Below are 27,572 nucleotides of genomic sequence, written 5' to 3'. Positions count from 1 at the left end.
ATGCCTCTCCATTAAAATGCAGTCCCCATCCAAAAACCATATCAGAGAGATGGATCCTAGAACTAAAATTTCACAATTCAATAATCTCTACCATTACATTCATAAATATAAAAACAAAATTAATTTTTTAAATAAATTATTTAAATCTCATTTTTTTCACTGTTCAATTTAGCTCTTTACATATCACCATATCTATACTATTTTTTTTGAGTTGCAAGATTACAAATTTTTTTAAAAAATATGTCCAAAGTGACTTAATTATGTGTTGTATCCTAAGTAACCACAAACATTAAAATTTGGAAGACGTGGGGTGAATTGTTTACTCCACAAAACCTTGTCAGCTCGTCAATGCGGATTGGTCCAAATAAGTGATCTAGGAAAAATAAAATAAGGGTTTAAGGTGGATTTAAGGAAGGTTTAAAAAATATATTAGATAAACTTAAAAAAAAAATAATAGGCAAATGAGCTATCACTACCGTCTAAAAGCTAATTCGGTCTGAGCAGACTCGCGATCTGGAAGGTGATTGTTGATACAAATTGGTTTAAAAAACAAAAAATTCCTTATCCGAATCAAATAGTTTTAAAACACTTTGGTCGTAAGTGACGCATTTGAATAGGGACGCATCGTAAGTCTTGCAAATGTCATAAATGCCTATTTCCGGTTAGGAAAGGTCCAAAGCCGTGGCATTTTCTCCCCAATTGCCGCGCATTGAGGAGTATGCCCTAATTTTGACTAAGCAGGGCTAAAATAGTCATTTATGACATTGGGATTGCGCGCCAAATTACAGTATCCTATGGAAATATCAAAACCACGCTTAAATTAGCGGGGAACTTTGAGTTGCAATGCAGAGTTTGGGGCATATTGGAATTGAGACAAAAGGCTGAGGTAGTTTAGGTTATTTTTCGCCTATAAAGCCAGGCCCTCACTCCTTCTGTTGCTTCCGGTTCGCCTTTCAATACACTCTCTGCCATTAAATTTTGAAGCATTTCATCTTCTTCGGCTTTAAGGTCTCTCTAATGGCGGCAGTTGCTACAAAACCTGCGAGTTCTGAGTCTGAGAAGATCTTGAAACTCCAATCGGCTGTTGCAGGCCTCAATCAGATCAGGCAAGAATTGAAGCAGTTTTAGATCCCTATGAATTTCCCGTTTTCTATTCATTTTGGTGCCAGTTTGTTCTTTGGGATTCTCATTTATCTATTATTTGTGTGTTTTATCTATTGCAGTGAAAGTGAGAAATTTGGCTGCATTAATCTTGTTTCTCGCTATCTCAGGTATGTGCTGGCTCATTTATAATCCTTTTCATCTGATGATTTGTCCATTTTCGCATGTAAAGGACACAAGAATTTTGGAAAAATTCGGAATGCATTCTGATAGATTTCACGAAATTGTTATTTCAAATATTCTGATCATCTAGCTTTGGGATTCAAATATTCTTATCATCCAGCTTTGGGATTAGTTTACCCCCGATGTTATTTGATCGAGTTTTTGGTTATCGAGAACAAATTTTAGCATGCATTTAAGCTGTTGGTATTCTGATTAGAAAATTCTGCCTTTTTAAAATCTGCTCATTTTCACAAATTTTGCATTTTCAAAATTTTCTGATAGTTCCCCTGTTTTTTGGTCCATTTGTAGGGGTTATTTATCTTCCCATGCGTCAATTCTGGTCCTCCTGATCAGATAATGACGTCTGTTTTAATAGTTCCAGCTGATTTATGATCTGTTTTGTGTGATTTTTATTCCAATTTTCACAATGGTCATCATGAACATTCTGATTTGGAAACTGCAGCTGATCTTTGATCTTTTGTTTTGAGATAATTGTTAACGTTTTTCCTTAATTCTTTTTATTCCAAAACTTCAGTTGTTTTATTGACATTTTCTTTGTTCATTTTCGCATTTTTCTATTATTGCTAGTCTTCTACTTGGAAATACTGACTGTTTTATGATCTACTCTATGATGTAATTTCACATTGTTTCCTCGACACTAGTAAGGAAATTCGGCCCTCATGCAAACCAATATGACCTTCCCACATAAACAAGTAAATACAAATTTTGGCTATGTTGCTTTGATCTCAGTCTTGTCAAGTGCCATTTCTCTGTTATATTTTGTTCATTTTCAAAACCTTTGATTTCAATATCCATGCCAAAAATCCCTTTTTGTTTCCGGTCGATTCTCAGATGCGTACGTTTCCTTTTATATGTTTTCACATTTCGGCCTTCTTGTTGACTAATTTCCTGTATTTATCTATTGTTATAGTTTTTATATGTATTTGAAATTTTTTGGTTAATATTGAGATGTAAATCATTTTGTTGTGGCAGTGGCGATGCACAGCAGATTGAATGGGCAAAGATTAAGACTCCAACTGATAAAGTTGTGGTTCCCTATGAGACTTTAGCACCTCCTTCTGATGGTATGATTTAATTTTATTTGATTAGAATAGCAATATGGGTGGAGAATTCATGTTTAACTATTGACAGCTGATTCTCACTAGTGACTTCTGAAAATTTCAGACTTATCAGAGATTAAAAAGCTTCTGGACAAGCTTGTGGTTTTGAAGCTTAATGGGGGACTGGGAACAACTATGGGGTGTACTGGTCCCAAGTAAGTGTTATTCCAAATGGCATTGTATTTTTTAATTTATCAATTTCATAAACGTTGTAGTCTTATCGTAATGTGAGATGATAAAATAAACTGTATTTTGTATGTCTTCTTCATTGAATATTTTATTTTTTTCTTATTTGTATCATCCTTCTTTTCTTAATGAGTAGTTTATATGTCGTTCTTAAATAGTCTATGGTTCAGCATCTATTGGATATTTGAATTATTTGATCATTAATTTTTTAAACCTAATCAAAAGATACAACATACTGTTTTCCATGCTCTCATGAATGATGTTTCGCAGTATGTATTGAAATTTATTCATTTTGTGTCCTTATGTTAATGTTCTTTCAGTTCTTTGCCATTTCACAAAAGTTTCATTGCACTTCAATTCATTAAGGTTATTTACCATTTAGTGTTCCTTTCTCAAGCAATTTCCTATATATTTTGAGTTATTTTTATGGGCAAAAAAATATTTTATTCATAGAAAGTTCGCCATGTCTCCTGTTTTATAATTCCATACAACAGCAAATGGGATAAGAAACTGCAATCAAAACTGTAGATGGGAGAAGATAAGGGGAACATCTTTCTAAGAGAGTTACTTCTTGTTAATCATTTGTTAAAATTGTTTAGACTTTTGTGGCAACATTTGTTAGAATTGCAATTATGGTTAGTTTGCAGTAGAGTTTCTGTATATCACTCAACATTGACTAACCTGTATCTAATTTCCTTAATTGCATCCTTAAAAAGCTAGGTAATTGTGCATATTATTCCTTGACTTGAATATTTTGGCTAAAATCTGATCTTTTTGGCATTGTATGTTGTGATGTAAACGATTCTTAGCAAATGATCTCCTGTATTTTATACTTACATTCTTCGCCCAGTTTTTTAAGAAGCTCACTAGTGCATTTCTTTTCTGTCATTTCCAAAGTTTCTTGGGATCCTTTGATTTTCCATTAATGTTTGACATTCTTATGTATGCAAGTTTCTAAAGGTGAACCTTTTTCATACCCATTGGGGATGGAAATTGCTTCTAATGCCTGATTATGTCTTCCTTGCGATTTTACCATATAAATTGTCATTGGATTTTTTTAATATTTCTTTAATTATTTGCAGATCTGTCATTGAAGTGCGGAATGGCTTGACCTTTCTTGATCTAATTGTGATCCAGATTGAGGTCAGTGATTACCATATTGTCTGTTTGTGATGCTGAATATTCTTTATTTTATTCCTTTTCTTTTCTATCTTTACCTTTTTCTTTATTCCTTTGTCTTTTCTTTCTTTTTGTGACCTTTTATTTTTGAGAAATTTATGCTCTTGTTCCCCATAACTTTTGCTATTATAAAAATTCCCCAAATGTTGTATTTTACGTTCATACCTTTTCTTCTATTTTTTTTCCCAAAATGCCCCACTTCGGATCTTCAAGATCTGAAGTCATTTGTTGGCTTTGGAGCTTCTTCTTGGAACCTTGAAGTTCTCATCTCGTACAAAACCCGTGGTGAAGTATTATTGGCTTTAAGGGAATCGCTTCAGCTCACAAACATGTGGGGAGGCCATGGAGCCCTTGAGGCCATGACTGTATACCATCGACGAGAGAGGCATTTCAAATTGTTATATAACGTCACGGCCTCACAATGTATTTTGTGAGGTGAGGTCTATAGCAAAGGCCATGGCTATAACGTCCTCGCCTTGTGGGCTTTTGGACATCATACCCATTTTCTCCAAGGCAATAGCCATGGCTATAATTTGGTCTAAATGTATTTTTTGAGATATTGGCTTCGGACTTTCAAGGTCCAAAGCTATGAAATGACTTCGGATCTTGAAGATCCGAAAGTGATAACTTAAAAGGGCAAAAAAAAAGGAAAATTGCTTTGGATCTTCATGACCCGAAATCATCCCTTAACTTATTACTTGGGATCTTGAAGGTCAAAAAGAGTATGAACATAAAATACAACATTTTGGGGGGTTTATGTATTCATGCAAATTTAGAGGGACATGAGCATAAATTTCTCTTTATTTTTTTCATTACTATCTCATTCAATAAGTTGTGGCCATATTAGTTGTATACTAATCAAGTCGGTCCTGTTTGGTCCTGTTTGCAAACCTATTTTGGTAATAACCTCTACTCCTCTATTTATTTTTTGCAGAATTTAAACACAAAATACGGGTGCAATGTACCTTTGCTCCTGATGAATTCATTCAATACGCACGATGACACCTTGAAGGTGGGTGCTGCTACTTATCTTATTTGATATCTCATGTGAATTATCTTGAGGGCTGTTCTTACTTCACCATTGGTTGACCATGTTTTGCAGATCGTGGAGAAATACTCCAACTCAAACATCATTATTCACACCTTTAATCAGGTCAGGAAACATGTGCTGCTTAAGTTTTTTTTAGTATGATGGCAATATGGATGTTTATCCTGGAACTGACATTTCCTTTGGTTTGGACTGCCTTATTAGAGTCAATACCCTCGTCTTGTTGTTGAGGATTTTATGCCATTACCTTGCAAGGGAAATGCGGGAAAGGATGGTTGGTAAGTCATTTTCAAATTAGGGACTTGCTAGTTATGATTTTCAGTTTGCTGGATTGTAGAAGGCTATTATAATTTACTTGATATTATTGAAAAATCTGCAAAATTCTCTAGAGAGTGCAATAAGATGTTGTCATTCTGGAACATTACTGGAAAAATGTCAGAAGAGTATGATCTCCATTTCTCTTTAATTGTTGGTAAAATAAGAAGGCATCTTATATATATGGGAATTTTCGATTGTGTTGTTTCTTTAGTGAGTAATGGATTAGGATTATTAGGATTTCACAATAAATAGTAGTAGTGATAATTAGTTAGCTTATAGTAACAAGCTGATGCATAGGCTGCTTCTGTTAATTACTTCTTTTCTTTCCCTACGTATATAATATCATGGTCCTGGGGGGGCTTTATCAATTTCAAAGTAGTAGCTTTATTAATGAGCTTAGCATTAGGCAATGTAAATTTCATACATGCTTTAGAATGTTTCTATAGAATCTGTTTCCTTTCTTCCTGAGAGTGCAACTAGGGGTTTCATCTATGTAGTCAGTCAGGTAAGCCTGTCAAAGGTTGCGCTCATGCATGCACTTCTCGTGTGAAGGTATCCTCCCGGCCATGGTGATGTCTTCCCCTCCTTATTGAACAGTGGCAAGCTTGATGCACTATTGTCACAGGTTTGTGTCCATACTGTTAGGCGGCACACTTGCATGTCGAGAAACTTAACTACATTTTTTCTTACTTTCAGATTTGCTTACTTACAAATTTCCTTTTATGCTTACAGGGAAAGGAGTATGTTTTTATTGCCAACTCTGACAACCTTGGGGCTATTGTCGACCTAAGTATCCTCATATGGGATCCCTTTCTGATATATTTCTACTGTTGTGTGATTAGCTCTAGTTAGTCAACCATTCAATCTATGACTAAATATATTCTTATGAGTTTTCCTTAGTTGACTTGAACAGAAATTCTAAACCACTTGATCCAGAATCAGAATGAATACTGTATGGAGGTACATGAAGTGAAACTTTATTTGGCAACTTGTTCAAGCTTGTTCCCTTCTAACATTTTGGGGTTTCTATAGGTGACACCAAAGACTCTTGCAGATGTGAAGGGTGGCACTCTTATCTCATATGAAGGACGGGTCCAGGTTCGTGACCAAAAAGCTTCCTGTTCATCTAAGACAATTGCATTTATTTGTCTTAATATTACATTTTAAGCCTTCTTTTAACTCTTCAGAATAATAATAATATTCACTTTCTAAAAATGTTTTCTCGAATGCATGGTTCTATTACTCATCCAACCTTAGATTTTGTGGATCAAGTGAGATAGATTCGTTACATAGGGCTATAACCCTGAAAAAAAAAGGGATTTAAATAGAATATGAAAAATTAAGACTGCTAAAGAAGTTACAAAGTATATCAGAACTCTGTAAAAAGGAGTATGCATTGGGCAGCTAAGGTTCAGAAACTGCACCGTCAACCAAGCCTTGGGCTTGATAATGAGACACCTGGGGTGTAGGAAGAGAGGTATTGGGTTTGAACCTTTCTCTTGCAAACCAAGCTGATCCACCTGAACAAAAAAAAGCTTGAATCTTCCTTGTCTAACTGTGCCTAGCTTGTGGCGAAAAACACCAATTTATAAAATTAAAGGTTCCTCATATTTGAAAAATAAAAAATAATTTGGTAGTTTAAAGTTTCAGCATCTTGACGAGAAGCTTGCTGTCCAGTTGCTTGCTTGTGTTGGATGCAATCCATATTTTGGTCTTGCCAACTTTGATCAGTGTTGGAGAGGTGATATATAGAGGATAATTTATGTGGTTAAAAGCTAGTTTTAGCAACAACCAAGGAGCTGTTGAAAGGAATTGTTTGTGTTGACTCGATATTGTGAATAGTCTTCATTCATACATAGCTAAGAATAGGTCCATGAGCTGTCCGCAAATCTTTACATTGCTGGTTGTAGCAGCTCCTATCGTCAGAACCTAGATCCCGCACAAAACTTCCTTCTGTATTCTCCTTTGCTGTCTTCTTGGTTTCTATTTTTATGTTTTTTTCAGGAAATTTACTTTATCTGCATGTTAGTATTGTAGTTTATCTTTGGAACCAGCTTTATGTTAGGGGAAAGGTTTCTATACTTCCCCTACAGCATAGAAGATATATGCTTCCCCTACCATCCAGCCATCCAATTTTGATCAAGAGAGCAACTCACTGTTTGATCTTAGATCCAACGTCTCAAAGTATTTTATTTTTAATTTTTTTAATACAAATTTTATGAATATGAAATTTGGTACGTGCCATATTCTCATTGGGGCGTACCTATAAAAAAATTAAAAATATTTTTTTGATAAAATATAATGACCAAAATACCCTTTTGAAATTTTCAGGGGTATTTTGGTCATTTTATTTTATTGGAAATATTTTTTTATATTTTTCGCAAGTTTAATAGAGGATTGGACGTCCAAAATTTGGTGTCAAAATAGTTTATAGAAAAAAAAATTAAAAATAAAATAGTGTAGAGACGTGACATTGTGATTGGGGCAATCTTAGCCTTCCATTTAGAATGGACGGTTGGATAAAGGGAATTATATAAGTTTTATGCTGTAGGGGAAGCATAGAAAGCTTGCCCTTATGTTATTGAATGTATTTGCCATGACATATTGCTTCCTCTATTGGATGCAGCTCCTGGAAATAGCACAAGTTCCCGATGAACATGTAAGTTTTGTGGTCTTCCTTGAATACCCATTTGGTTATGGTTATGGTTATGGGCATTTGATGCAAACTGTCGTTTATGTCCCATTCAGGTTAACGAGTTCAAGTCAATAGAGAAGTTCAAGATTTTCAATACCAACAACTTGTACGTGAACTAATTAACCTGATTTCTCTCCCACAGTAATTTATGGAACATTTGGGAAATGAATTTCTATTTGTGCAGATGGGTAAATTTGAAGGCCATTAAACGGCTTGTGGAATCTGATGCACTGAAGATGGAGATAATTCCAAATCCTAAGGTCCAAGCATTTTCTTGTTATCTGCATTACAGTTACAATTAATCTTCTAAGTAATTGTTTATGTCCTTTGTTAAAAAATAAATGTTTATATTGATAGAATATATGTGCATATAGTTTAAAAAAGGTTCAATACATATGCAGGAAGTCGATGGTTTCAAAGTTCTTCAGCTGGAAACAGCAGCTGGTGCAGCTATAAGGGTACATGCAATATGAAATCTCTCTCTTTTCTGAGCTTTATCAGTTGAGAATTCTTATATCAACACTGTCCAACTGTTTGGTATCCAGTTCTTTGATCAAGCCATTGGTATTAATGTTCCACGTTCAAGATTCCTTCCAGTGAAGGCAACATCCGACTTACTTCTTGTCCAGGTTTGGTGATAGTTTGTAGCTTAACACGATCCTTCCTTTGCTCTATAGTTGAAACTTGAAAAAATCAAAAAGTAAGACATCGATCCTTGTTGGTGGCTTTGGCTTAGTCGTTTTATTCTGATTTTGGTTTTTTTCAGTCGGATCTTTATACGTTGGTCGATGGCTTTGTAATTCGAAGTAAAACCAGAGCAAACCCTGCAAATCCCTCCATCGAGTTGGGGCCTGAATTCAAAAAGGTGCATCTGCCTGCTTAGGGATGGATAGTCATGAGAATAGAGACAGTTTGATGAAATAGATACAGTGTGATTTTGTCTCAACCTTTTACTTCTATGCAGGTTGGCAACTTTCTTAGTCGCTTCAAGTCGATACCTAGCATCATTGAACTTGATAGTTTAAAGGTCTCGGGTGATGTTTGGTTTGGTGCTGGTGTTGCCCTCAAGGTATGATTTGTGATGCTGTTATATTTGAATATCTTTGTAAGGCAGTTGCTTTTTATCCCTTATGAATAATAGGAGAAAATTACAGTTGGACGGAATGTAGGAAAGTAAAGCAAAATCAGAGTCCTTTTTGGTTTCACCATCTGTTGATATGCTGGATAATGATGGAGGGTGGGATCACCATTTGGTAACATGAACTGATTCTAGTGGGTTCCACTGTCTCTCCATCATCACCCATCATCTCATTTAACGGTAATAACCCCAATGTACCATGATAGGTTTTTCATGTTGCACTGGCTTATAGTTCACATCCCTGTTAAATGATTATTATTATTTGCATTCCTTATCTAATTTTGAGTAGTTCTTTATTCCCTAGAGTCTGACCATTAGTCTGCATTTTTCGCATTTTTCCATTTTTGCCCACGTATTATAGGTTAAGCTGCTGCCTTATTAATCCATTTCCTTCCATTCTCAGACATGTCTGTTTTATGCTTCTTGTTGCTAGATATTCAGTAATTGTCTTGGTTTTTGCAACCAGTTTTCTATTGACCTGGCTATAATTTCTTCTGCGAACTTTATCAAAATATACTTCACTTATAAACTACTTAACATCTTACTCTTTTCCTACTATTCCAACTCAAAATCATATGTATTTTGTTGGGCAATTTGAAATTAAATCAAAACACATGGGTAAAATGTAAAATAGTTAATATGAGGTGTATTTTGATGAATTTATCTTTCCTTTTTTCTGATAAACTCAAGAAAGGAATAGCAATCCAGAAAGTGAGTCTAAACTCTACAAGGATTGCTTTTCTTAGAGGAGGAAATGATTTCTCAGTAAGAATCTGGCTTATGGTTAGCAATTGACCCTAACAAGACTACATTTCAAGTTCGATTCCTGCTACAAACTACCCAAAAGAAAGAAAGAACTTGCTCAGTATTACTTGCTTGAGTAAGAAGTCCACCCCACGTTAGTACCCAGAGTAGTCTTTCGCTGGGTAACGGAACTCCTTTTTTTTTTGAGGGAGCTATAGGTGTAGAATGATAAATAACCACTCTCTAGAAATGTAACCAGTCTTGAGTAACACACAAACAAGATTCAATAGGATGCCTTATTGTTTAAAATACATTGCAAATGTACCTCTCACATTTAGCTTTAGATACAATAAGCTCATCCTGCGATCCGAGTCGCACGGAACATGAAGTGTGAATACATCCTAACTGTTGTCACCAGCTTTCTCTTGATCCACCATGTAAATGGTATCTAGAAAACCTTGTTTATTGCTGGTGTGGTTATAAGCTTTCTCTTGATCTTCCATGTAAATGGAATCCAGAAAACATTGTTTATTGCTGGTGTGGTTATAACTGGCCTTTCTTGCTCTTTTTCGAATCGCTTAGCTAGATCCACTGGAAGGAGTGCTGATCGACTAGGAATTCAGTATTTTCACTGAATGGAGCTCATCGATACATAGTAATCTGCTCATACTGTCCCTTGCCCTATCATTTTTCATACTCAGATGCATTATGTGCCTATCTTTTGTAGTTTATAGGTGATTTTGTTTTACAGTTACATATTTACTGTTCCCCTTGTAAGATTCTCAAAAGGATTGCAAATCTCTCTCTCTCTCTCTCTCAAAAAGACACTTGCCATTCTCGATTGTTTGACGGCTATTGAGGACTATAACATGATCGTGTTCTCATTCACTTGTTCTACTAGAGATTTCTATCACAATCTGACTGTGATCTGATACTGTTGAAGGGACAAGTGACCATTGCTGCTAAACCGGGAGAGAAACTGGAAATTCCTGATGGAGCCGTCATTGAGAACAAGGTAGCTACATCTTCCATTTAGTTTCAAAGTTCTATTGTTTTTCACTGCCATATATCTTTCGGTCTCAAGATTAGTAAGTCTCCGTTTAAAACACGATTTTTTCAAAAACTCTTCAATTTTTTGAGATCCGTGAAGAACTTTTGAGTTTTCAAAAGATCGTCAAAAAATCGTATTTTTTTAATGGAACCAATATAAGTCTCTATTTGAAATTTTTTCAAAAAAACTAAAAAACCTTTTCCCTATCACTTTATTTCTTCATTAATTTAATATTATTGAATTTTGGTTTAAAGATAAATACATTAAAAGGGGGAGTAAATTAAGAATCTTGATTTAACAAAAATTTCCATTAAAAATTTCATCAATGAGTTCCTTTGGAAAAAGTGTACGAAAAATACAAGCAATATATTCCCCCAAAAAAAAGTAATCAAACAATTGTATATCTCAAAATAATAGCTAGAAGAAGAGTAACCTAATGAAAAATCGTTTTCTTTGAACCCATAGCGTCCTTATAGAGAGCAAGAGAGAGATTCAATGATATTAAAGATTTAGGTAGCTAGGAAATCAGTACGAGATTCGAATTTGCTTAAGTAATTTGCTGTTTTTTTTTATGCATAGAGCTTTTTTTATGCATAGAGAAGTTTGATTAGTTTCATTTTTTATTTTTTTATTAACATAGCATTTTAGATGGACCACTATTTCACATATTTGGGCTTTTTTGTTTTCTTTTAATTAATGCAATCCTATATTGAGGGTGGTTTTTGTTTATTTCCTTTGAGAAATAATCCTATACCTTGGGTCAGTGTTCTTGTTATTTGCTAATTAGTTCTTATGTTTAGTATTGTTGTTGTTTCATGTTATGCTTCCAATAAATCTATGATTTGTTTTGTGCTGTGATAACAGAGTAAGCATTGTTGCTGGATTTTTTGAAAGTTTCAACAAAAAATTGTCAAGTATCAACTCTCATGACACTAGTAAGGCTATAAAAATATTATTTAAATGGCTTTAATGTATATATATGCAACAACTACTAATCATAATCCTATATTTTGTCATCCTTACATATCTGATTTTTTCACTACTTTTTTTTGAACCAAATCCGAAATATTCACGATTTTATAACTTCTCTTACTTTTTGGCGATCCGTATTTTTTACCTGATTTTTTCCTCCGATGTTTTGAAGTAAACCGATTTATTACTCATGTTTTGGTATGTCGATAATTTATTATTTCCTAACTTGGTAACTATGGTCTCATGTGCTCTTGGTTATCAGATGCAAATTTTCTAACTTAATGTGCTTTTTAATATGGTAAGAGATTGTAATGCTTTGGGATTAGACTAGAACAGAAATGGTTCTAGTTGAATTCCTCTATAATGGGGTCTGTTTGGGTATTATTCTTCTTTTTTTCCAAAAAATATATGGGTGACTTCAGAGGAGTTAGATCCCTGTCTTTTCCTTCTTTTTTATTTTTTTTTTTAATTTTATTTTATCTTAATTTAAATTTTGACAATGTTATGCATTTATGAGGGTTTCTTGTGACTTGCAGGTGATTAAGAGTTTCGAGGATATATAAGGGTTTCTCTTTCTCGCTCCGATTGTGGATGAATGAATATAATTAATTGCTATGTGATGAAGAATTTCGAGGATATCCTCTCTCTTTTCCCTCAGATGTAGCTGAATTTTGGTTTGTATGGTGCTCACCCCTAATCAACGTAATAAATAGTATGGTATTTTTGCTTGTCTTAAAAGGAAAGTCTCCCCTCCATTAATAAGCATTCACGAAGGAAATTTACGGACCCAAAAATAATTTATGGAATAAAAAAATGGAATTGAATACGACTATTCACGTTTGGTAGGTCACAATTACTTATAGGAAAAAGTTTGTATAAAGTTGCAACCTTAAAATGTAAAATGTAGAACTACGGATGCACCTCAAAAATATATTGGAAAATATTATTTGAATGTTGAAAAACCTTCTAATTGAGCATCTCGACATCAGGATGAATGATTATGAAAGAAAAAAAGATTTTGAGTCTTAGAAATAGTGCGTCTTACAACACATTATCTAGACCATCCATTTTTAAAATTTTCATATGTTTATAGATCTATTTGATCAATGTTTGATCTATTTATAGATCTATTTGATCTATGTGATCATATGTTTAATATGTTATGATCAAATTTGAAGGTGTGTCTTGATTGGATTGTTTAAGGTTGCAACTTTATGGAAACCACACCCTTACTTATAATTGTCATGTATCAAATATGATTAGTTTGGGTGTGTTACAAATTTGGAAAAAAAATTATTTTGAACTTTGTGTTTGGTCAATGCAATAAATACAATTACTTAATTTTACATTCAATGGTCAAAATTAACTGTGCCAACCTTGCCCACCTTGTTTTTAAAGTAAATAGTTTCATTGTATTTATATATTTATTTATTTATTTTGGTAAAAAATAGCCAATCCATCCGCTCTAACTACTGCTTATTGCTATAAAAAAAAAACATTAAAGTAGGCAGTTCAAAGATTGGACTTTTTAACTACTCTAAACTGCATGTGGAACATATATTTATGCATGTTGAAAATCGAACCTTTGAACTGCTTAGCACACTTTATTGTAGAGTATGCAAGGCGGTTTCGAACCTCGAAACTCCTATGCATTTAGGGCCGTTGGAAATTTGGATCTTTGATCGGCCATTTTAAGAAAAGTTCCATTTGAAGGTTGAGTCTTTGAACTGATTTTTAATCAAAAAAGAATTGGATAGGGTAAATTGGGAAGTAGAAAATCTTGAAAATTGTTAACCTCAAAGTAAATATATCAAAAGACCATTTTTAATTCCGTAAAATATATCCAGTGCATATGTAATTTCATCCAGGAGATTGCTGTGATGGATACGGAATAGAGAGAGACGATATTAAGAACGGAAGTACGTTTTAAGATTCACAGAATGGAAAATGGTCTTGACCTCGTGGAATGTTAAAAGTCACGAGGCTCGGCACCGCACTAATTGGATGGCGATTGAGAGAGATGTGGACCACCATCCTAATCAATCATTCACATGACTACAGATATCGAACATTGTGAACGGAATAGGGATGGTAATGGACCCCCAGGACCCCAAAAAACGAGGACTCGGGCCGCATAATGTAGCATGAGAACCGAGCAACCACAGCTCAGGGTAGGCCCGCTTTTCTTTTCTTTATATTTTTTAATTTTATTTGGCCCAGCCGAGTCCTATATGTCCAGGGCGGGCTGGGGCCTCTTTGGCCCAATCTGGACAGGACCGGGCCTAGGCCGATCTAATGGGGACTAGAGCCAGGGCTGGCCCGGCCATGCCAATCCTAGAATGGGAATTCTTTCGAGGTTAGTAACTCAGAAATGAAGTGAATGACCGATGGTGGAGATTAATGTACCTGATTTTAATTATCAATAAATAGAATAGATGTTCTTCATCATAAGGCATAGGGTAAAGGGTGCCGTTTGCATACAGATGCATCCGTAGGTGTAGAGGTAAGGTGTACCTGCAAATTTATATAATTTTTGAGGTAAAATGTTCTTAGGATTATCTCAAAATCTAATTTTATATCTAATTATAAAATTATAAATTTCAAAAATGGTTAAAATCAAGTAGATTCATAAACATATGAAAATCTTGAAAATGGACGGTGTAGATAATATGTTGTAAAATGCATTATTTTATAGACTTAAAATCTTGTTATTTTTCATAGTCATACATCTTGATGTCGAGATGATCAATCAAAGGGTTTTTCAACATTAAAACTACATTTTCCGATGGACTTTTTAGGGGCATCCGTAGTTCTACATTATAAGGTAGCATCCTTATATAAACTTTTTCCTAGGGTAAATATCCTGGAGGTAGATTTTGGCCCAAAAAGTTTGCAGTTTAAAATATAGGGCACCACCATCTTGAACCTGAAAAAATGGCAAAACGAAATGAAATTTGAGTATAGAAAATTAGTTCCATAGTATATCTTTGGATAATTTATTTTAGCTTTTCAAAGATCATTAGTTCTTGACTGTCTACGGATATCCACTAACCGAATTCCTGGATCTTTAGTGGAAAGAGGTTTGCACTAATTCAAGATTTGTTTCGAGTCCTAAATCCCTAAAAAAACAGGGCAGATGTACAACTCACCCCACTCATCAAATACTGTTTTCAAGAATTTGTTTCTTCAAAATGACAAGGCTGTAGAGGTGTTATTTTAGTGAGACTAATTCTTTTTACTTAATAGAAAAACAGTAGACAGGTATAGGATTTGCTAGATGATGGCTTTTGAGCATGTGAACACATTACAAACCATAATTATCAAGACCGGTGGTCCTGCTGGTTGGACAACCGATCAGTGCTTTGGTCATTCTAGTTCAAGATAAAAGTTGAATTTGGTTGAACACCGATCAAAATTAATATTTGACTGATTTTGACAGATCGGACAAATCAGTATTGAACAATACATCAAAACTTTTACCAATTTGGTTGCCAGTTCGATTATGATAATACTGTTACGAACATAGTAACATACTTGTGTAAAATCTCATTGTGCACTTCATTGCTATGGTAAAACCGTTGAAATTTGTATATCCTCTTCGTAATTTGTTTTCACCTTTTATTTTCAAGGTGAAATATGTTTACATGGTAATCCTTGCTTGACCAATTCAAAAGAAAGCTAAAGGTAAGTCAAATATCATAATTTTAGAGGTCCATAATTTCAAACAAGATCACGATAAATTTTGAAATATAAAAAATAATGTATAACTGGAGTTTTCTTTGGGACCATTCATTTTTAACTTTCCTAGATCATGAAATCTACGATAATTATGAATCTAAAGCAGAAATGCATCTAGTGTTTCTAGTGTGACTTAGGATGCATTCAATAATTATCAAAAGCCACTCTCAGAAAAACCGCAAAAAAGAGTCATTTTATGAGACAGGCTCTTGCAAATCAAGAAAAAAAATGCCCTGCATCTTTTTATTTTTTGGGATAATTCAATAGAGAAGGCAGACCGTACCCATTTTTTCAAATAATTTAAGAGTTAGCTTTTTTTTTGAAGGCGCTGGTGGGGTGGTATAAAGAAACATGAATACCATAATGTAGTGATTAGGGTGTAGGGGTGCTATCACCGCAACCCTAACCCCTTTTTTAAAACTCTCATTTTTCGAACATCAAGGGAAATAACTTTCGATATTTGACACAACACGTCAAATAAACCATTTTTTTATTTTTTGAATACGTTAATGGTGGGAACGAGGGTGGGACGTTATGTTGAGGCATCGGCTCCCTTGACCAAACCACAAGAGAAAGGTCAGGTCAATGTTGGACACTCACAAAGAGTTGAAGTTGCAGTTCTGGGGCCATGGCAAATTGATGTTTGAGAGTCCTCGTCATTCAAATCAAACATGAAATAGAGCAACGGGTCTCATAAATAATTTTCATAAAAATAAAAGCGACATCATAAATAAAAAAGAAAAAAAGGCGTGAAATAAAACAAGCAAATCTTGCTATTATTTGCCACGATATAAGACGCATTGCGTCCATCCAAACAGTGGCCTGTTTAAGTTACAAAGAAGCTAAAAGTTCAGACAGAAAGCCAAAGGCAGGGAGGAGAGAGTGAGAGCAGTCCTTACATTTTGCTGTGAAGACGATCAGAGAATGTCCAAATAGACAGAGAGAGAGAGAGAGAGAGAGAACATGACACAAGTAAAGATGCAGAAGCACAACTGCAACTTGCACCCCATAGAGAGAGAGAGAGGACACGCACACAGCATTATGTGTGTGTGTGAGTGAGAGAGAGAGAGAGAGGACACGCACACAGCATTATGTGTGTGTGTGAGTGAGAGAGAGAGAGAGAGGGAAAAGAAGTTGATCAGTACTCAGTGGACCCCAAATCCACAACCCCACCTCCATCTCCGCCAGAAACATCCACTCCTCCGCCACCATCCCCACCATCGCCACCGCCGCCACCATTTCCACCACCATTCCTACCACCACCCAACACCCCCCCCAAAAGACTCTGCCCCATTTGGTCCGCCATCCCCCCCACAAACGCCTGAACAAGAGTCTCCATCAGCCCATTATTCCCCTGCCCAGCCACCGCACCAGGCGGCCGGGCTACATAGCCCTGTGGTGCGCCCATGGCACCAGGCCCAGAGCCCTGAGGCGCCCTCACCACTCCGGGCGCCATCGCCCCATAGCCCTGTACCCCAACAACCCCTGGTACCCCTGCATCGTAGCCTTGCCAGGCCACTGGCCTTGCCACATTGACCTGACCCACCACTTGGCTTGACCCACCTGGTTGGCTATACACGCTAGGAAAACCCACCACCGGCTGAGCTTGGGGACGGGTCTGTAGCCTAGGAAGTTGTGCATTTGGCGGGGTTTGGCTTGCAGGCCTATTGGCAGTGGCACAATGGAGGTGTGCGTCGAAACAGCATGCGGCACACCGGTAGAGCCAGTGGTCACCCCCGACGCCACTGCATACATCGCAGCTGAATCCTCTGCTCACATATGGCGGTGCAAAGGCCAGGGTCAGCGGGTGAACATGGGTCACATTTGTCAAAGAGAGGGGCATAGAAGCGCAGAAAGTGTGGAGATCGACCTCGCATATGGAGCAATGGTACGAGAAATTGCTGCCTTGGCGAGAGCAGGCGTTGCAGTGGAAGAAGCCTTCTTTGTAGGCGGGGAAGGGGAGGAGAGAGAGGGGATGAGGCGGGTGCGAGGGGTGGGTGACGCTCTGGGGGAGCTGGGCGCATGTTATGTGCATAGAAAATGCGCAGGGGTTGCATCTATAGGCCCAGGCGGTGCAGGCAAGGCCGCAACCTGAGCACAGGCTTGGTGGGTAGCAATCAGCGGCGGCGAGGTTGGTGAGCTGGAGCTGGTGGAGGTGGCTGAAGTGCATGATGATGGACTCCACATTTAGCTTCCCCATTGACTCAGCGATCTAATCTTGAAATGAGATGGTTTTTGGGGTTGGGTTAGAAGAACAGAGAAGACGTGTTTGGGGTTGAATTGCAGCTTTTCTCTCAAGTTTGATTGCAGAAATTCAAGGTGGCACCAAAGAGAGGAGATGGGTTTTGAGGTTAGATTAAAAGAAGGAATGTAATATATTGGGTTTTTTTGGACTGGAGAAGCTACTTAGGATTTCCGTCAATGGAGCTGCAAATCTGGAGATGACAGCTTTTTTCAGGTCGGCTGAGAAGATAGAAGGTGGTTTTCTTTCTTTTGCTCGATTGAATTGCGCAGGAGAGTTTGATTTTCTCAGTGGAATTGTAGACTAAGAAATAAAAGGTTGGGTTGGTTCTCGGATGGAACTACAATAAGAAAGTATGAGCATTTTCATAATGAAGTTGGAGGGGCAAGGAGATGGGCTATTTTGTGATGAAATTGCACAAGGTACTGATTTTCTTTTCTTTTCTTTTCTTTTCTGAGATGAAGGTGCAGAGAAGGAATTAGAGGAAGAAGATGTGTTTGTAGCAGCCATTGGAACAAGTGGCCATTTCTCAATTTTGTGGAATTCAGAATCAGTGGACTTTGAGTTTTGGGGGGGGAGGAGTGAGTGGGAATTCTTGTTATGGATGTGAAGTCAACGAAAGTACAAAGAGAGAAATGAGCGTAGAGTAGAGTAGAGTTTGAGTTGAGGTAATTATGATGGTCGTCTTTTGAACTTGCTCAATTACGCGTATGCTTCCGTGTTCCAATTTCTTGACATTACCACAACAAGCGGCCGAAATTGCCCACTTGAAGCCCCACCTATTTCCTCAGACAAGTAAAAGGTTAAGATAAGGCCGGGAGAAAAAAAAAAAAAAAAAAATGCGGATTAGATAGATTTTAAGACTTAATTTTTAAAGGCATGTAATCTCTAATATAGAGATCATGAATATGAAAAAATAAATTAATTTTAACAATTAAAAATAATAATTCTAGTCAAAAAAAACATTTGGACGGTTAGTTTCCATTGTTTTTAGATAGAACAACTATTTGCATCCATCTTTAAAATGCATGTTTTCTAGACTGTACGTGTAGAAATGCAGTCCAGCCCACACAAAACAATTTTCCAAAAAGAAAAGCCTCACCTCAAATTTTACCTACAGTTAAATGTTCTGGTGTTGGAAAATCTTCAACTCTACCGTCCCGGGACGTTGATAATTATGGTTGTGAAAAATAAAAGTAAGACTTTAAGCTTTAAAAATAGTGAATAAGACTTTATGCTTTAAAAATGGTGAATATTATAACGCATTATTTAAACCTCTATATTGTTTTTTGAACTACAATTGGTGGTGGAAATGGATTTTTAAAGATATCTTTAAGTTTCTCACGCCAGTTAAGATTTCAAAGTTAGACTTCACTTTTCTTTCATGAGGCCTAAGTCTTGTAGAAACTGCATCCATCCGAAAATGACCAAACAAAAAAAACAGAAAAATGCTTTGATACGATTGCAGTCCAATCAAAACAAGCCTCGCTACAAAGCTTACCAAAAATTGTAGTTTTCATATAGGAAAACCTTTGAATCGATTATCTTGGCCTTGACCGTTACGGTTGAAAAAAAAATTAGGATTTCAAACCCTAAAAATATTGCACATCAGAAAATATAATCTAGATTGTCCATTTTATCTTAAAAATAAGTGTTCACATATTCGAAAGATCTGTACCATTTTTTGAGCTTCAACATTCATAGTTGGTGTTGGATATTGATTTTACAACCAACATAGAGATTTTCAAAGCCCGAAGTGCTTTCTAGATGATGCTTCGAGATGAGGCTTTACTTTGTTTGATGAAAGCCTAGGCTTTATACAAACCACGAAAAAGAAGTAAAAATATAGTACACGTACATAAAGTATAATACTATCCATTTAATCCCTTAGGTAAAACCCATATAGGATACGAACCCAAATTTTGGGGTTGTAACCTCTTCGACGCATAGACTAATTTCTAAAAGAAATTCTAATTTTAACTCTCTATGTGACAAAAAAAAAAAGCCTCAAGGTTGAACAGAGATCGTCCTATTTTTGAAGAGCTAGATCTTAAGTGTCAAAAAACTCAAAATTAAAAGTTTTCTTTTGGAAATAATTATCTACTAATTCTTGGATGGTTCCCGAAATTAGGATTGTATACTATAAGACAATTGTCACTAGCGATTAGATGTCAAATTGGATGGCTTGAGTGTGAAACAAAGTTCAAGATATTTTTTTAAAACTTTAGATCTAGTCAATGATATACTCTTAAGTCACAACTACCCGATTTGAAATCTGACAAAAACAAGTGATTGTAACCTCCTTGAATTAAAAATGAATGGTCTCTTTGTATACATTTCCTTCAAAAATCCATATTGAAAAAATCCTTCTGTGTAGGTCTTAGGAGTGGAGTAGATGCAGGGTAAACTCCCGCGGGAGTATTGTATATGCACTAAAAAATAAGACAGACAAAGTGCTCGCTTTTCCAACCGATATATTAGCAAAAAAAAAAAAACTCTTATTCATCAATTGCTTTGAAGTTTTTTTTTTTTGTTTTTGCCAAGCAAAAGTAACAATTACTTCTATAGTTTCGTAAAAATTTGCTCAATTTAAACCATCGAAAACAGCAATTTCCTCAATTTAGAAAATTATTATATGCATTTTAAGCATTTTGCAATCTAAATTTCCACTTGAACCTATTAAAATTAAAACCTAAGAGATTAATGTGTCCATGGTACATGTGTAACCCAACTAAAGAATTAGTATAAAACACTACACCTATCAAAATACTATTGAATTAAAAACCCATTGATGTTTTCTTAAAGGGTGTGATTTATATAAGGTGTCCATCTTATATTATACAAGTAAGAGATTAATGTGTCCATGGTACATGTGTAACCCAACTAAAGAATTAGTATAAAACACCGCACCTATCAAAATACTATTGAATTAAAAACCCATTTATGTTTTCTTAAAGGGTGGGATTTATATAAGGTGTCCATCTTATATTATACAAGGCACACTTATAAAGTTTGTCAGAAGATGTAGTTTCGGTGTCAAAAATCTTATGGCAGCTTGAAATGTGTTTAATTCTAATTATGAAATTAGGAATCGGGCTTGGGTTTGAGTGATTAGCGGTTGACATCAACCAACATTACATCTCAAGTTTGATTCCTACAACTAAACTTACCCAAAAAAACTCTAATTATGATATTTAAAATTTCAAAAAATAGTGTAGATCAAATAGATCTATAAACACTTGAAAATTTTGAAACTAGATAGACTAGATCACATTACAATATGCGTAATTTTTAAGAGTTAAACTTATAATTTTTTTTTATATCCATACAATTCAAGGTCAAGATGATTAATTAGAAAGGGGTTTTCTAACTTCCAAAAGCTTTTTTTATAAAAAATTTTGAGATGCTCCTTACTTCTCTAATATAAATTTTTAATATAACGTTGTAACCTTAGGTAAGCTTTTTCCGTACACAGACTGTAGGTTTTGGATTAGCTCTACGCATTTGTTGACAATAACGCCAAGGAATCTTGACTCGAAATTTATTGATTTTGATTTGGTAAGTAACTGATATTTATGGAGAGTTTTTTTTTTTTTTTTCTTTTTTTATGTAGAGTATTGTTTACACTAATGGACCTATTCATATCCATACGGAATGTAAACAATTCCCTTCACCATTGACGTCAACAACAAGGGGTAGAGGGACATTTTTATTTATTTATTTATTTTATGAACTTAGGGAGGAGGAATGATGCTTCCCAATCATTCTTTGTTGACATGAGGGGTCTTGTTTATACCAATGCGAGATAATATTAACAAGATTGTCCTCATTTTGGAAAATCATTCAATTGACGATCTTGATCCCAAGATGTATAGAGATGAAAAATAAATAAAAAATTAAAAATTAAAAAATAGTGTATTTTGTAACATATTATATAGACCATCCATTTTCAAGATGACAACTGCTTATTTATATGCTTGATCAACATCATTTTGAAGTTTTAAATTTATAATTAAAAGTTAAAAAAACATTTTTGGGTTTATGAGACACAAATTGCATTTTTGGGCCGAAATTGCATCTTCTTACGGTATACAAAAGAAAAGCGTAACAAGGCTTGGGTGTAATGACAAAACTAGTGAGGGGCCCACTTGTAGAACTGAAATGCAGGAGGTTTATATAATTTTGCCTTAAAAACTATAAATTATGCAGGGGATATTGTGTGGATTTCTTTTTACTTTTATTTTCAATATACAAGGGGACTTTGGAATGAAAAAAAAAAAAAACTTGAAAAGGCATGCTGGGGGGTTTGTTTAGAAGAAAATAAAATAAAATAATATATAGGGCTTTCTTTATTGGAATTTGGTTTGATAGGGCCGCTACCCTCATAACTCATCAAAAATTATAAATCAAGTGTTGAAAAACCTTTAAATCAATCATCTCAGCTTGAACATTATGATTGTACAAAAATATTAAGATTCAATATTTTAAAAATAGTATATATTGCAACAAATCATCTAAACCATCCATTTCTTCCTAAAAATAAGTGTTCATAGATCTGCAAGATCTATACCATTTTTTTAGTTTCTAATTTTCTTGTCGGTGTTAGAAATTAATTTTAGAGCCATCATGAAGATTTCTGATGCCGAAAGTGCTTTTTAGATGTGTATTTGAGGCGAGACTTTATTTTGTTTTCATAAGGCCTAGGCCCTACAGAAACTTCATCCTTATTTATTAGCACGGAAAGGGTTGCCTGGGAGTGGGATGTAAATTTCCATTTATTTATTTATTTTATTTGTTCTCGTGAAACAATCCCATATGAATTGCACACAAGACGTTTATCACGCATATCGATGTTTCAAAACACAAAAAATGAGGTAAAATTGGGCTTTTTTGGTAGCCAATATTCGGAAGAGAGTAAATATGGTCCATTTCCCACTAAAAGAATAACCTTGGGCACACAACTAATGTCAACATAAATATAAACGAAAACTTTTATATAAGGGTGAGGCCCTGAACAATTAAATTAAGACACACCTAAAAAATTTACTAAAAGCGGTGGTTTTGATGTTAAAAAATCCTCAAATCGATCATCTCAACTTCTAGATGTAGGGACATAAGAAAAAAATAGATTTTAGGTCTTGAAATAGGCCATCTTGTGATGCATTTTTTAGACCGTTAATTTTCAAGATTTTCTAGTGTTTATAAATATGCTCGATCTACACTTTCGCTCTTTTTTTTTTTTTTTGTTTGGTAATTCAATGGGGAAGACATGCTTCCATCTGTTTTTCGAAGTAGATTAGGAGTTAGCTTTTTGAAGGTATCAATGTGGTGGTATTAGTGGTGGGGATGAAAACCATGGCCATGACCGCAACTGAAGTTTTAAATTTCGTATTAGAGATGAAAATAAATTATCTGGCTATCATAAAGACTTTTAGTACTAAAGCAATATCTTTTTTTTTATTTTGATAATGTTACTTGGATTTCATTAATTTGTAATAGAGAACATTGCAAAATTACAACAGAAATTAAAACTCTACAGACACTGAAATAATCAAACCACCCAATTGAACACCCCACTTTGTTAAACCATATGCGGTCTCATTAGCCTCCTGATAAACATGTTGAAACGATACTTGCAATTGATTACTAATATCCATGACCTCCATCTATTTGGTAATCGAGAAATCCTATTACACCATTTGATAGCATTAAGCGAATTACCCTCCATGGAACAAGGAATAAGGCAAAACTCTGATGAAGAATGTGAAGGCCTTGTAGAACTGCTTCCATTTCCGCATGGTTTGCAGTAGTCTCTCCACACGGTCTTGCATAACAAAGAAACAAATCGCCATTGGAGGGTAGTATCAAGTTTGAATTTTGACGGCAATTCGCTATTGTATTGAAACAATATATTACAATACTATTTGAAGGTGCACCTTATTTTGACTGTTTTGAGCCTTAGCCTTATACAACCCACACCTAAATCTAAAATCCTAGATATCTTGTATTAAAACAACTAGGCATACTTCTTCTTCTTTTTTTATTTTTATTTTTATTTTTTTTATTTTTTTAAGTTTTTATTATCATCATTATCCACTGAAAAGTACTAGTATTACTATAATTATTAGGAAAAAAAAGTTTGGTTGTCTTCAAGACCAAATTGTACATTTGGGACATTTTACTATGACATTCTATATGTTCGAGTCTTTTGTTTTAGTCACACTTTATCCCATTCCGAGAGTTAAAATCTCAAACTGGTTGTTTTTTCTTCCAAAGTAAAAACCGGTTCAAAGATGCAACCCTTTGAACCAAACTTTTTATTGTGCGAAAGGGGCGATTTCGAAGTTCCCAAATTGGCAAATTTTGAACCGCCTAATCGGTTCGAAATGTTGAACTTTCCAACTGTCTTCCATACTCAGAAACCGCTTCGAAGGTCACCTATTCGAACCACCCTCCTTTGAGGTTTAGAGAAGGTCTAAATTTCAAACTTGTTGCGCTTGTTTGGTTCGCATGAAAATATTTTACGTCAAGTAATTCATTTATATGGTTAGGTGTGGATGTGAGGATATATTCACATTAATTAATTTTCAATTCATTTGAAAGAATGCACGAGCGTGAAAATATTCACACACCTAATAAAAAAAATTCTTTCGCTTAAAAATACTATTTAAAAAATACTCACGCTCCTAAACCTTTTTATTAACAATAAGCTCTTCATCAGGTAGTTTCACCTTGGAACAGTTTGGACTTTGCCCATTACAAGGTGTGGTGGCCGTCGGAGAATTGAACCTTTGAATAGGGGCTAAAATGAGGTTGAAACTAAAAATCTCAAAAATTTAGACCTCAGCATAAAATATCCGATGGACCATTTTTTATGAGGCAAGCGATCAGAATACCAATAACAGATTAATTATTCTAAATATTATTCAGTTACAGCTGCTTCAACCCATAATCGAGATTGTTTAGATGCTCAAATATCCTTAAATTGACCATCTTGACATTAATATGCATGAACATGAGGAAAAAAAATGGATTTCAAGTTTTGAAAATAGGGCATCTAGTAACGTATTTTCGACCATCAATTTTCAAGATTTCAAGTTTTCAATGATCTACTCGATCTACACTATTTTTTAAGCCTTAAATTTTATAATTAAAGATGAAAATATATTTTAAGGCTATCATAAAGATTTCCAGTATTCAAACCACATTTCTCAACACTATTTGAAGGGGCGCTTTATTTTGATTGTTTATAGCCTTGGCTCTATACAAGGGCAAACTTTCTATGCTTCCCCTACATCATAGGGGTTCTATCGTCTCCTTTATCCAACCGTCCATTATGAATGGAGGGCTAAGATTGCCCCAATCACAATGTCACGTCTCTACACTATTTTAATTTTAATTTTTTTTTTATAAACTATTTTGACACAAAAAAAAACTATTTTTTTCTATAAAATATTAAACTCGCACGGGCAAAAAAAAAATATATAAAAAAATTATTTTCAATAAAATAAAATGATCAAAATACCCTTGAAAGTTTTAAGGGGTATTTTGGTCATTATATTTTATCAAAAATTTATTTTTAATATTTTTTATAGATGCGCCCCAATGAGAAGAAAGCACGTACTAAATTTCATATTCATATAATTTATATAAAATAAAATCAAAATAAAATACTTTGAGACATCGGATCTAAAATCAAATGAGAAGAAGACACGTACTAAATTTCATATTCATATAATTTATATAAAATAAAATCAAAATAAAATACTTTAAGACATCGGATCTAAAATCAAATGGTAAGCGGCTCTCTTGATCAAATTCGGACCGCTGGGTGACTGGGGAGGATAGAGCTTCTACGTTTTAAGGGAAGCATAAAAACCCTTCCCTCTATACAAACCTCACCGTAGTCAAAAGGCCGTTTGCTAAATATTTCTTTTTTTAATTTTACTTTAGATCCATATGTAATTTTAAAATAAAAAAAAAATAGAAAGAGAATACCTGCATCACAAATTCAGGATTCCATAGATTGCACAGGGAAAAGGCATCATAACACTAAAACGAAATAAAGAGAGAGAGAGAGAGAAGCTCACAAACCCATGTCATCTGCACACCCTAAAGCCAGTCACTAACCCCACCATCCCCACCCAAAGCAGTAAGAGTTGCAGAAGCACCAGTGTCCGCTATCAACCCCTGCGCAATATTCTGCCCAAACTGCTGAAACACTCCTTCCACAAGCCCATTCACCGCGCTCCCTATCAACCCACCACCACCACCACCACCACCACCACCACCACCACCACCCACCCTCCCGCCCCCACCATGCCCCACGGCTCCTCGCCCGTAGTTGATGGGGGGGGTGCACACGACTTTTTGCTCTTGGGTCACGAGGGGCTGCGTCCTTGGCTGGATTTGGGCGCCAGGCTCGAGAGATGCACAGTCGAGGTGCACGTCAAAGCCGCACCCGTCGCAACGGTACAGCCAGTGGTGGCCCCCGAGGCCCCCGCACAAGTCACATTCAAAGGCCCCCCTATAGTGAGGTGGGGGAGCAAAGGCAAGGTAGAGGGGGTGCATGTGGGAATCGTGTCCTCGAGTAAGCGGCTTCACCGCGCAGAGAGTGTGGAGGTCGAAGTGGCAATTGCTGCAGTGGTAGGAGAAACAGGTGCCCGGGCGCGAGCAACCGTCGCAGTTGAAGAGGCCCTCTCCGTAGGGCGGGGCAGACACGAGGCTGAGAGGGTGAGGGGGGTGGGAGGGGTGGGTGATGCGTTGGGGGAGCTGGGCGCAGGTCATGTGAAGGGCGAAGGCGCAGGGGGTGCACCTGTACGCCCAGGCGGTGCACGAGAGGCCGCAGCACGAGCACGGCGTCGGTTGGTGGCTGAGATCGCAGATCAGGAGCTGGTGGTGGTGGCTGAAGTGTGTAATGGTGGTTTCAAAGTTCACCCTCCCCATTGTTGGAGCCATTGTAGCGCACGTGACTTTTTTTTTTTTAAAAAAAACAAGGTTTAGTATGCTCAAGTTTCAAAGAAACGGCTTGTGTTTGATGAACTGAAAGCAAAAGAGAGGGATTTTGTGGTTTTCAGAGGAATGGCTTATGGTTGATGAACTCGAAGCAAAAGAGAGGGATTCTGTGGTTTTAGTGTATTCGAGGAAGAAGAATGATTTGTTATGGGAGTCAAATTGCAAGGATGGAGATTGGTTTGGGGTTTTAGTGGGAGGAAGGAGGTTCTACTAGGAGTGGGTTGCTTTTAAAACTATGTAATTTCTGGGTGGAATTATGAAATTTTCTGGTTTGGTTTTGGGTTTCACATTTTTTATCGATGTCAATGCCAAAGCGGCCTTACTTCGTAAAAAATTATCAGGTTTTTTTTTTTTTTTTTTTAAAATTAATTATCAGGTTTTTTTTTTTTTGTTTGTTCAAAATGGCTCAATAAATTCACCTATGATCAATGCAAAGAAAAACAATAACAAGGTATTTGTGTAATGATCCCATGTATAAAAAAATTATAATTTTTTTCAAATATCTTTAATAGATGCATGTATTTTTCAAGAGTACACACTTTAAATCTTAAGTAATTTGAATTTATATAAAAATAAAAATTTAAAGATAAAACACAATTATACAAAATTCAAACTAAATATTGGTCATTGGTTGTACCTTTGTACAATATTGCATCAACTCTTGGGGTGGCAATCTTTATACATAAAATGATTTCATGTTATTGTGTCATTGTAATATAATGAAGGTAAAATATCTTCATACCCCCCATTTTTAAATTTTATATGTAAATAGATCCAACTTTTCAAAACATATCTTGAGTCA

The 27,572-nt window shown here is 35.6% G+C and overlaps 2 protein-coding genes and 1 long non-coding RNA gene across 5 annotated transcripts; 1 reads left to right on the top strand and 2 right to left on the bottom strand.

The window, feature by feature from the left end:
* Window positions 1-913: 913 nt before the first annotated feature.
* On the top strand, window positions 914-12,513 carry LOC18445623 (UTP--glucose-1-phosphate uridylyltransferase). 2 transcript variants are annotated; one of them, XM_088847268.1, is made up of 22 exons: window positions 914-1,106; window positions 1,224-1,271; window positions 2,317-2,408; window positions 2,509-2,599; window positions 3,713-3,773; window positions 4,744-4,821; window positions 4,912-4,962; window positions 5,062-5,135; window positions 5,728-5,800; window positions 5,908-5,965; window positions 6,089-6,135; window positions 6,208-6,273; window positions 7,802-7,834; window positions 7,924-7,976; window positions 8,055-8,130; window positions 8,272-8,328; window positions 8,416-8,499; window positions 8,637-8,735; window positions 8,835-8,939; window positions 10,696-10,767; window positions 11,668-11,738; window positions 12,312-12,513. In XM_088847268.1, the coding sequence occupies exons 1-21, from the start codon at window positions 1,018-1,020 to the stop codon at window positions 11,692-11,694; spliced, it is 1,434 nt and encodes a 477-aa protein (XP_088703394.1). In that variant the 5' UTR covers window positions 914-1,017; the 3' UTR covers window positions 11,695-11,738; window positions 12,312-12,513. The 2 variants fall into 2 exon arrangements, with proteins under 2 accessions (XP_088703394.1, XP_006855606.1); XM_006855544.4 differs by lacking the exon at window positions 11,668-11,738.
* Window positions 12,514-16,245: 3,732 nt separating this feature from the next.
* LOC18445406 (uncharacterized) lies at window positions 16,246-18,448 on the bottom strand. Its single transcript, XM_088847269.1, has one exon. It carries the CDS (start codon window positions 17,711-17,713, stop codon window positions 16,652-16,654), a length of 1,062 nt encoding a protein of 353 aa, XP_088703395.1. The 5' UTR covers window positions 17,714-18,448; the 3' UTR covers window positions 16,246-16,651.
* Window positions 18,449-23,190: 4,742 nt separating this feature from the next.
* LOC148780318 (uncharacterized) lies at window positions 23,191-26,038 on the bottom strand. 2 transcript variants are annotated; one of them, XR_016041079.1, is made up of 2 exons: window positions 25,850-26,038; window positions 23,191-23,579 (listed from the first exon to the last, which is right to left on the bottom strand). It is a non-coding gene; the product is annotated as an uncharacterized LOC148780318 (long non-coding RNA). The 2 variants fall into 2 exon arrangements; XR_016041078.1 differs by having other exon boundaries at window positions 25,846-26,029.
* Between the last annotated feature and the right edge of the window lie 1,534 nt (window positions 26,039-27,572).

This window comes from Amborella trichopoda, chromosome 9 (assembly GCF_054954075.1).
Source record: "Amborella trichopoda isolate Santa Cruz 75 chromosome 9, AtrichopodaSantaCruz75HAP2 v2.0, whole genome shotgun sequence".
Taxonomy (NCBI): Eukaryota; Viridiplantae; Streptophyta; class Magnoliopsida; order Amborellales; family Amborellaceae; genus Amborella; species Amborella trichopoda.
This window is presented reverse-complemented; position numbering and strand designations above follow the sequence as displayed.

Excerpts from the sequence above, each read along its gene's own strand:
- LOC18445623 (XM_006855544.4), top strand. The coding sequence starts at position 1,018 with ATGGCGGCAGTTGCTACAAAACCTGCGAGTTCTGAGTCTGAGAAGATC. Across the intron at positions 1,107-1,223 it reads GCAGGCCTCAATCAGATCAG|TGAAAGTGAGAAATTTGGCT; the intron begins GCAAGAATTGAA and ends TATCTATTGCAG. Across the intron at positions 5,136-5,727 it reads AATGCGGGAAAGGATGGTTG|GTATCCTCCCGGCCATGGTG; the intron begins GTAAGTCATTTT and ends TCTCGTGTGAAG.
- LOC18445406 (XM_088847269.1), bottom strand. The coding sequence starts at position 17,713 with ATGGGGAAGCTAAATGTGGAGTCCATCATCATGCACTTCAGCCACCTC.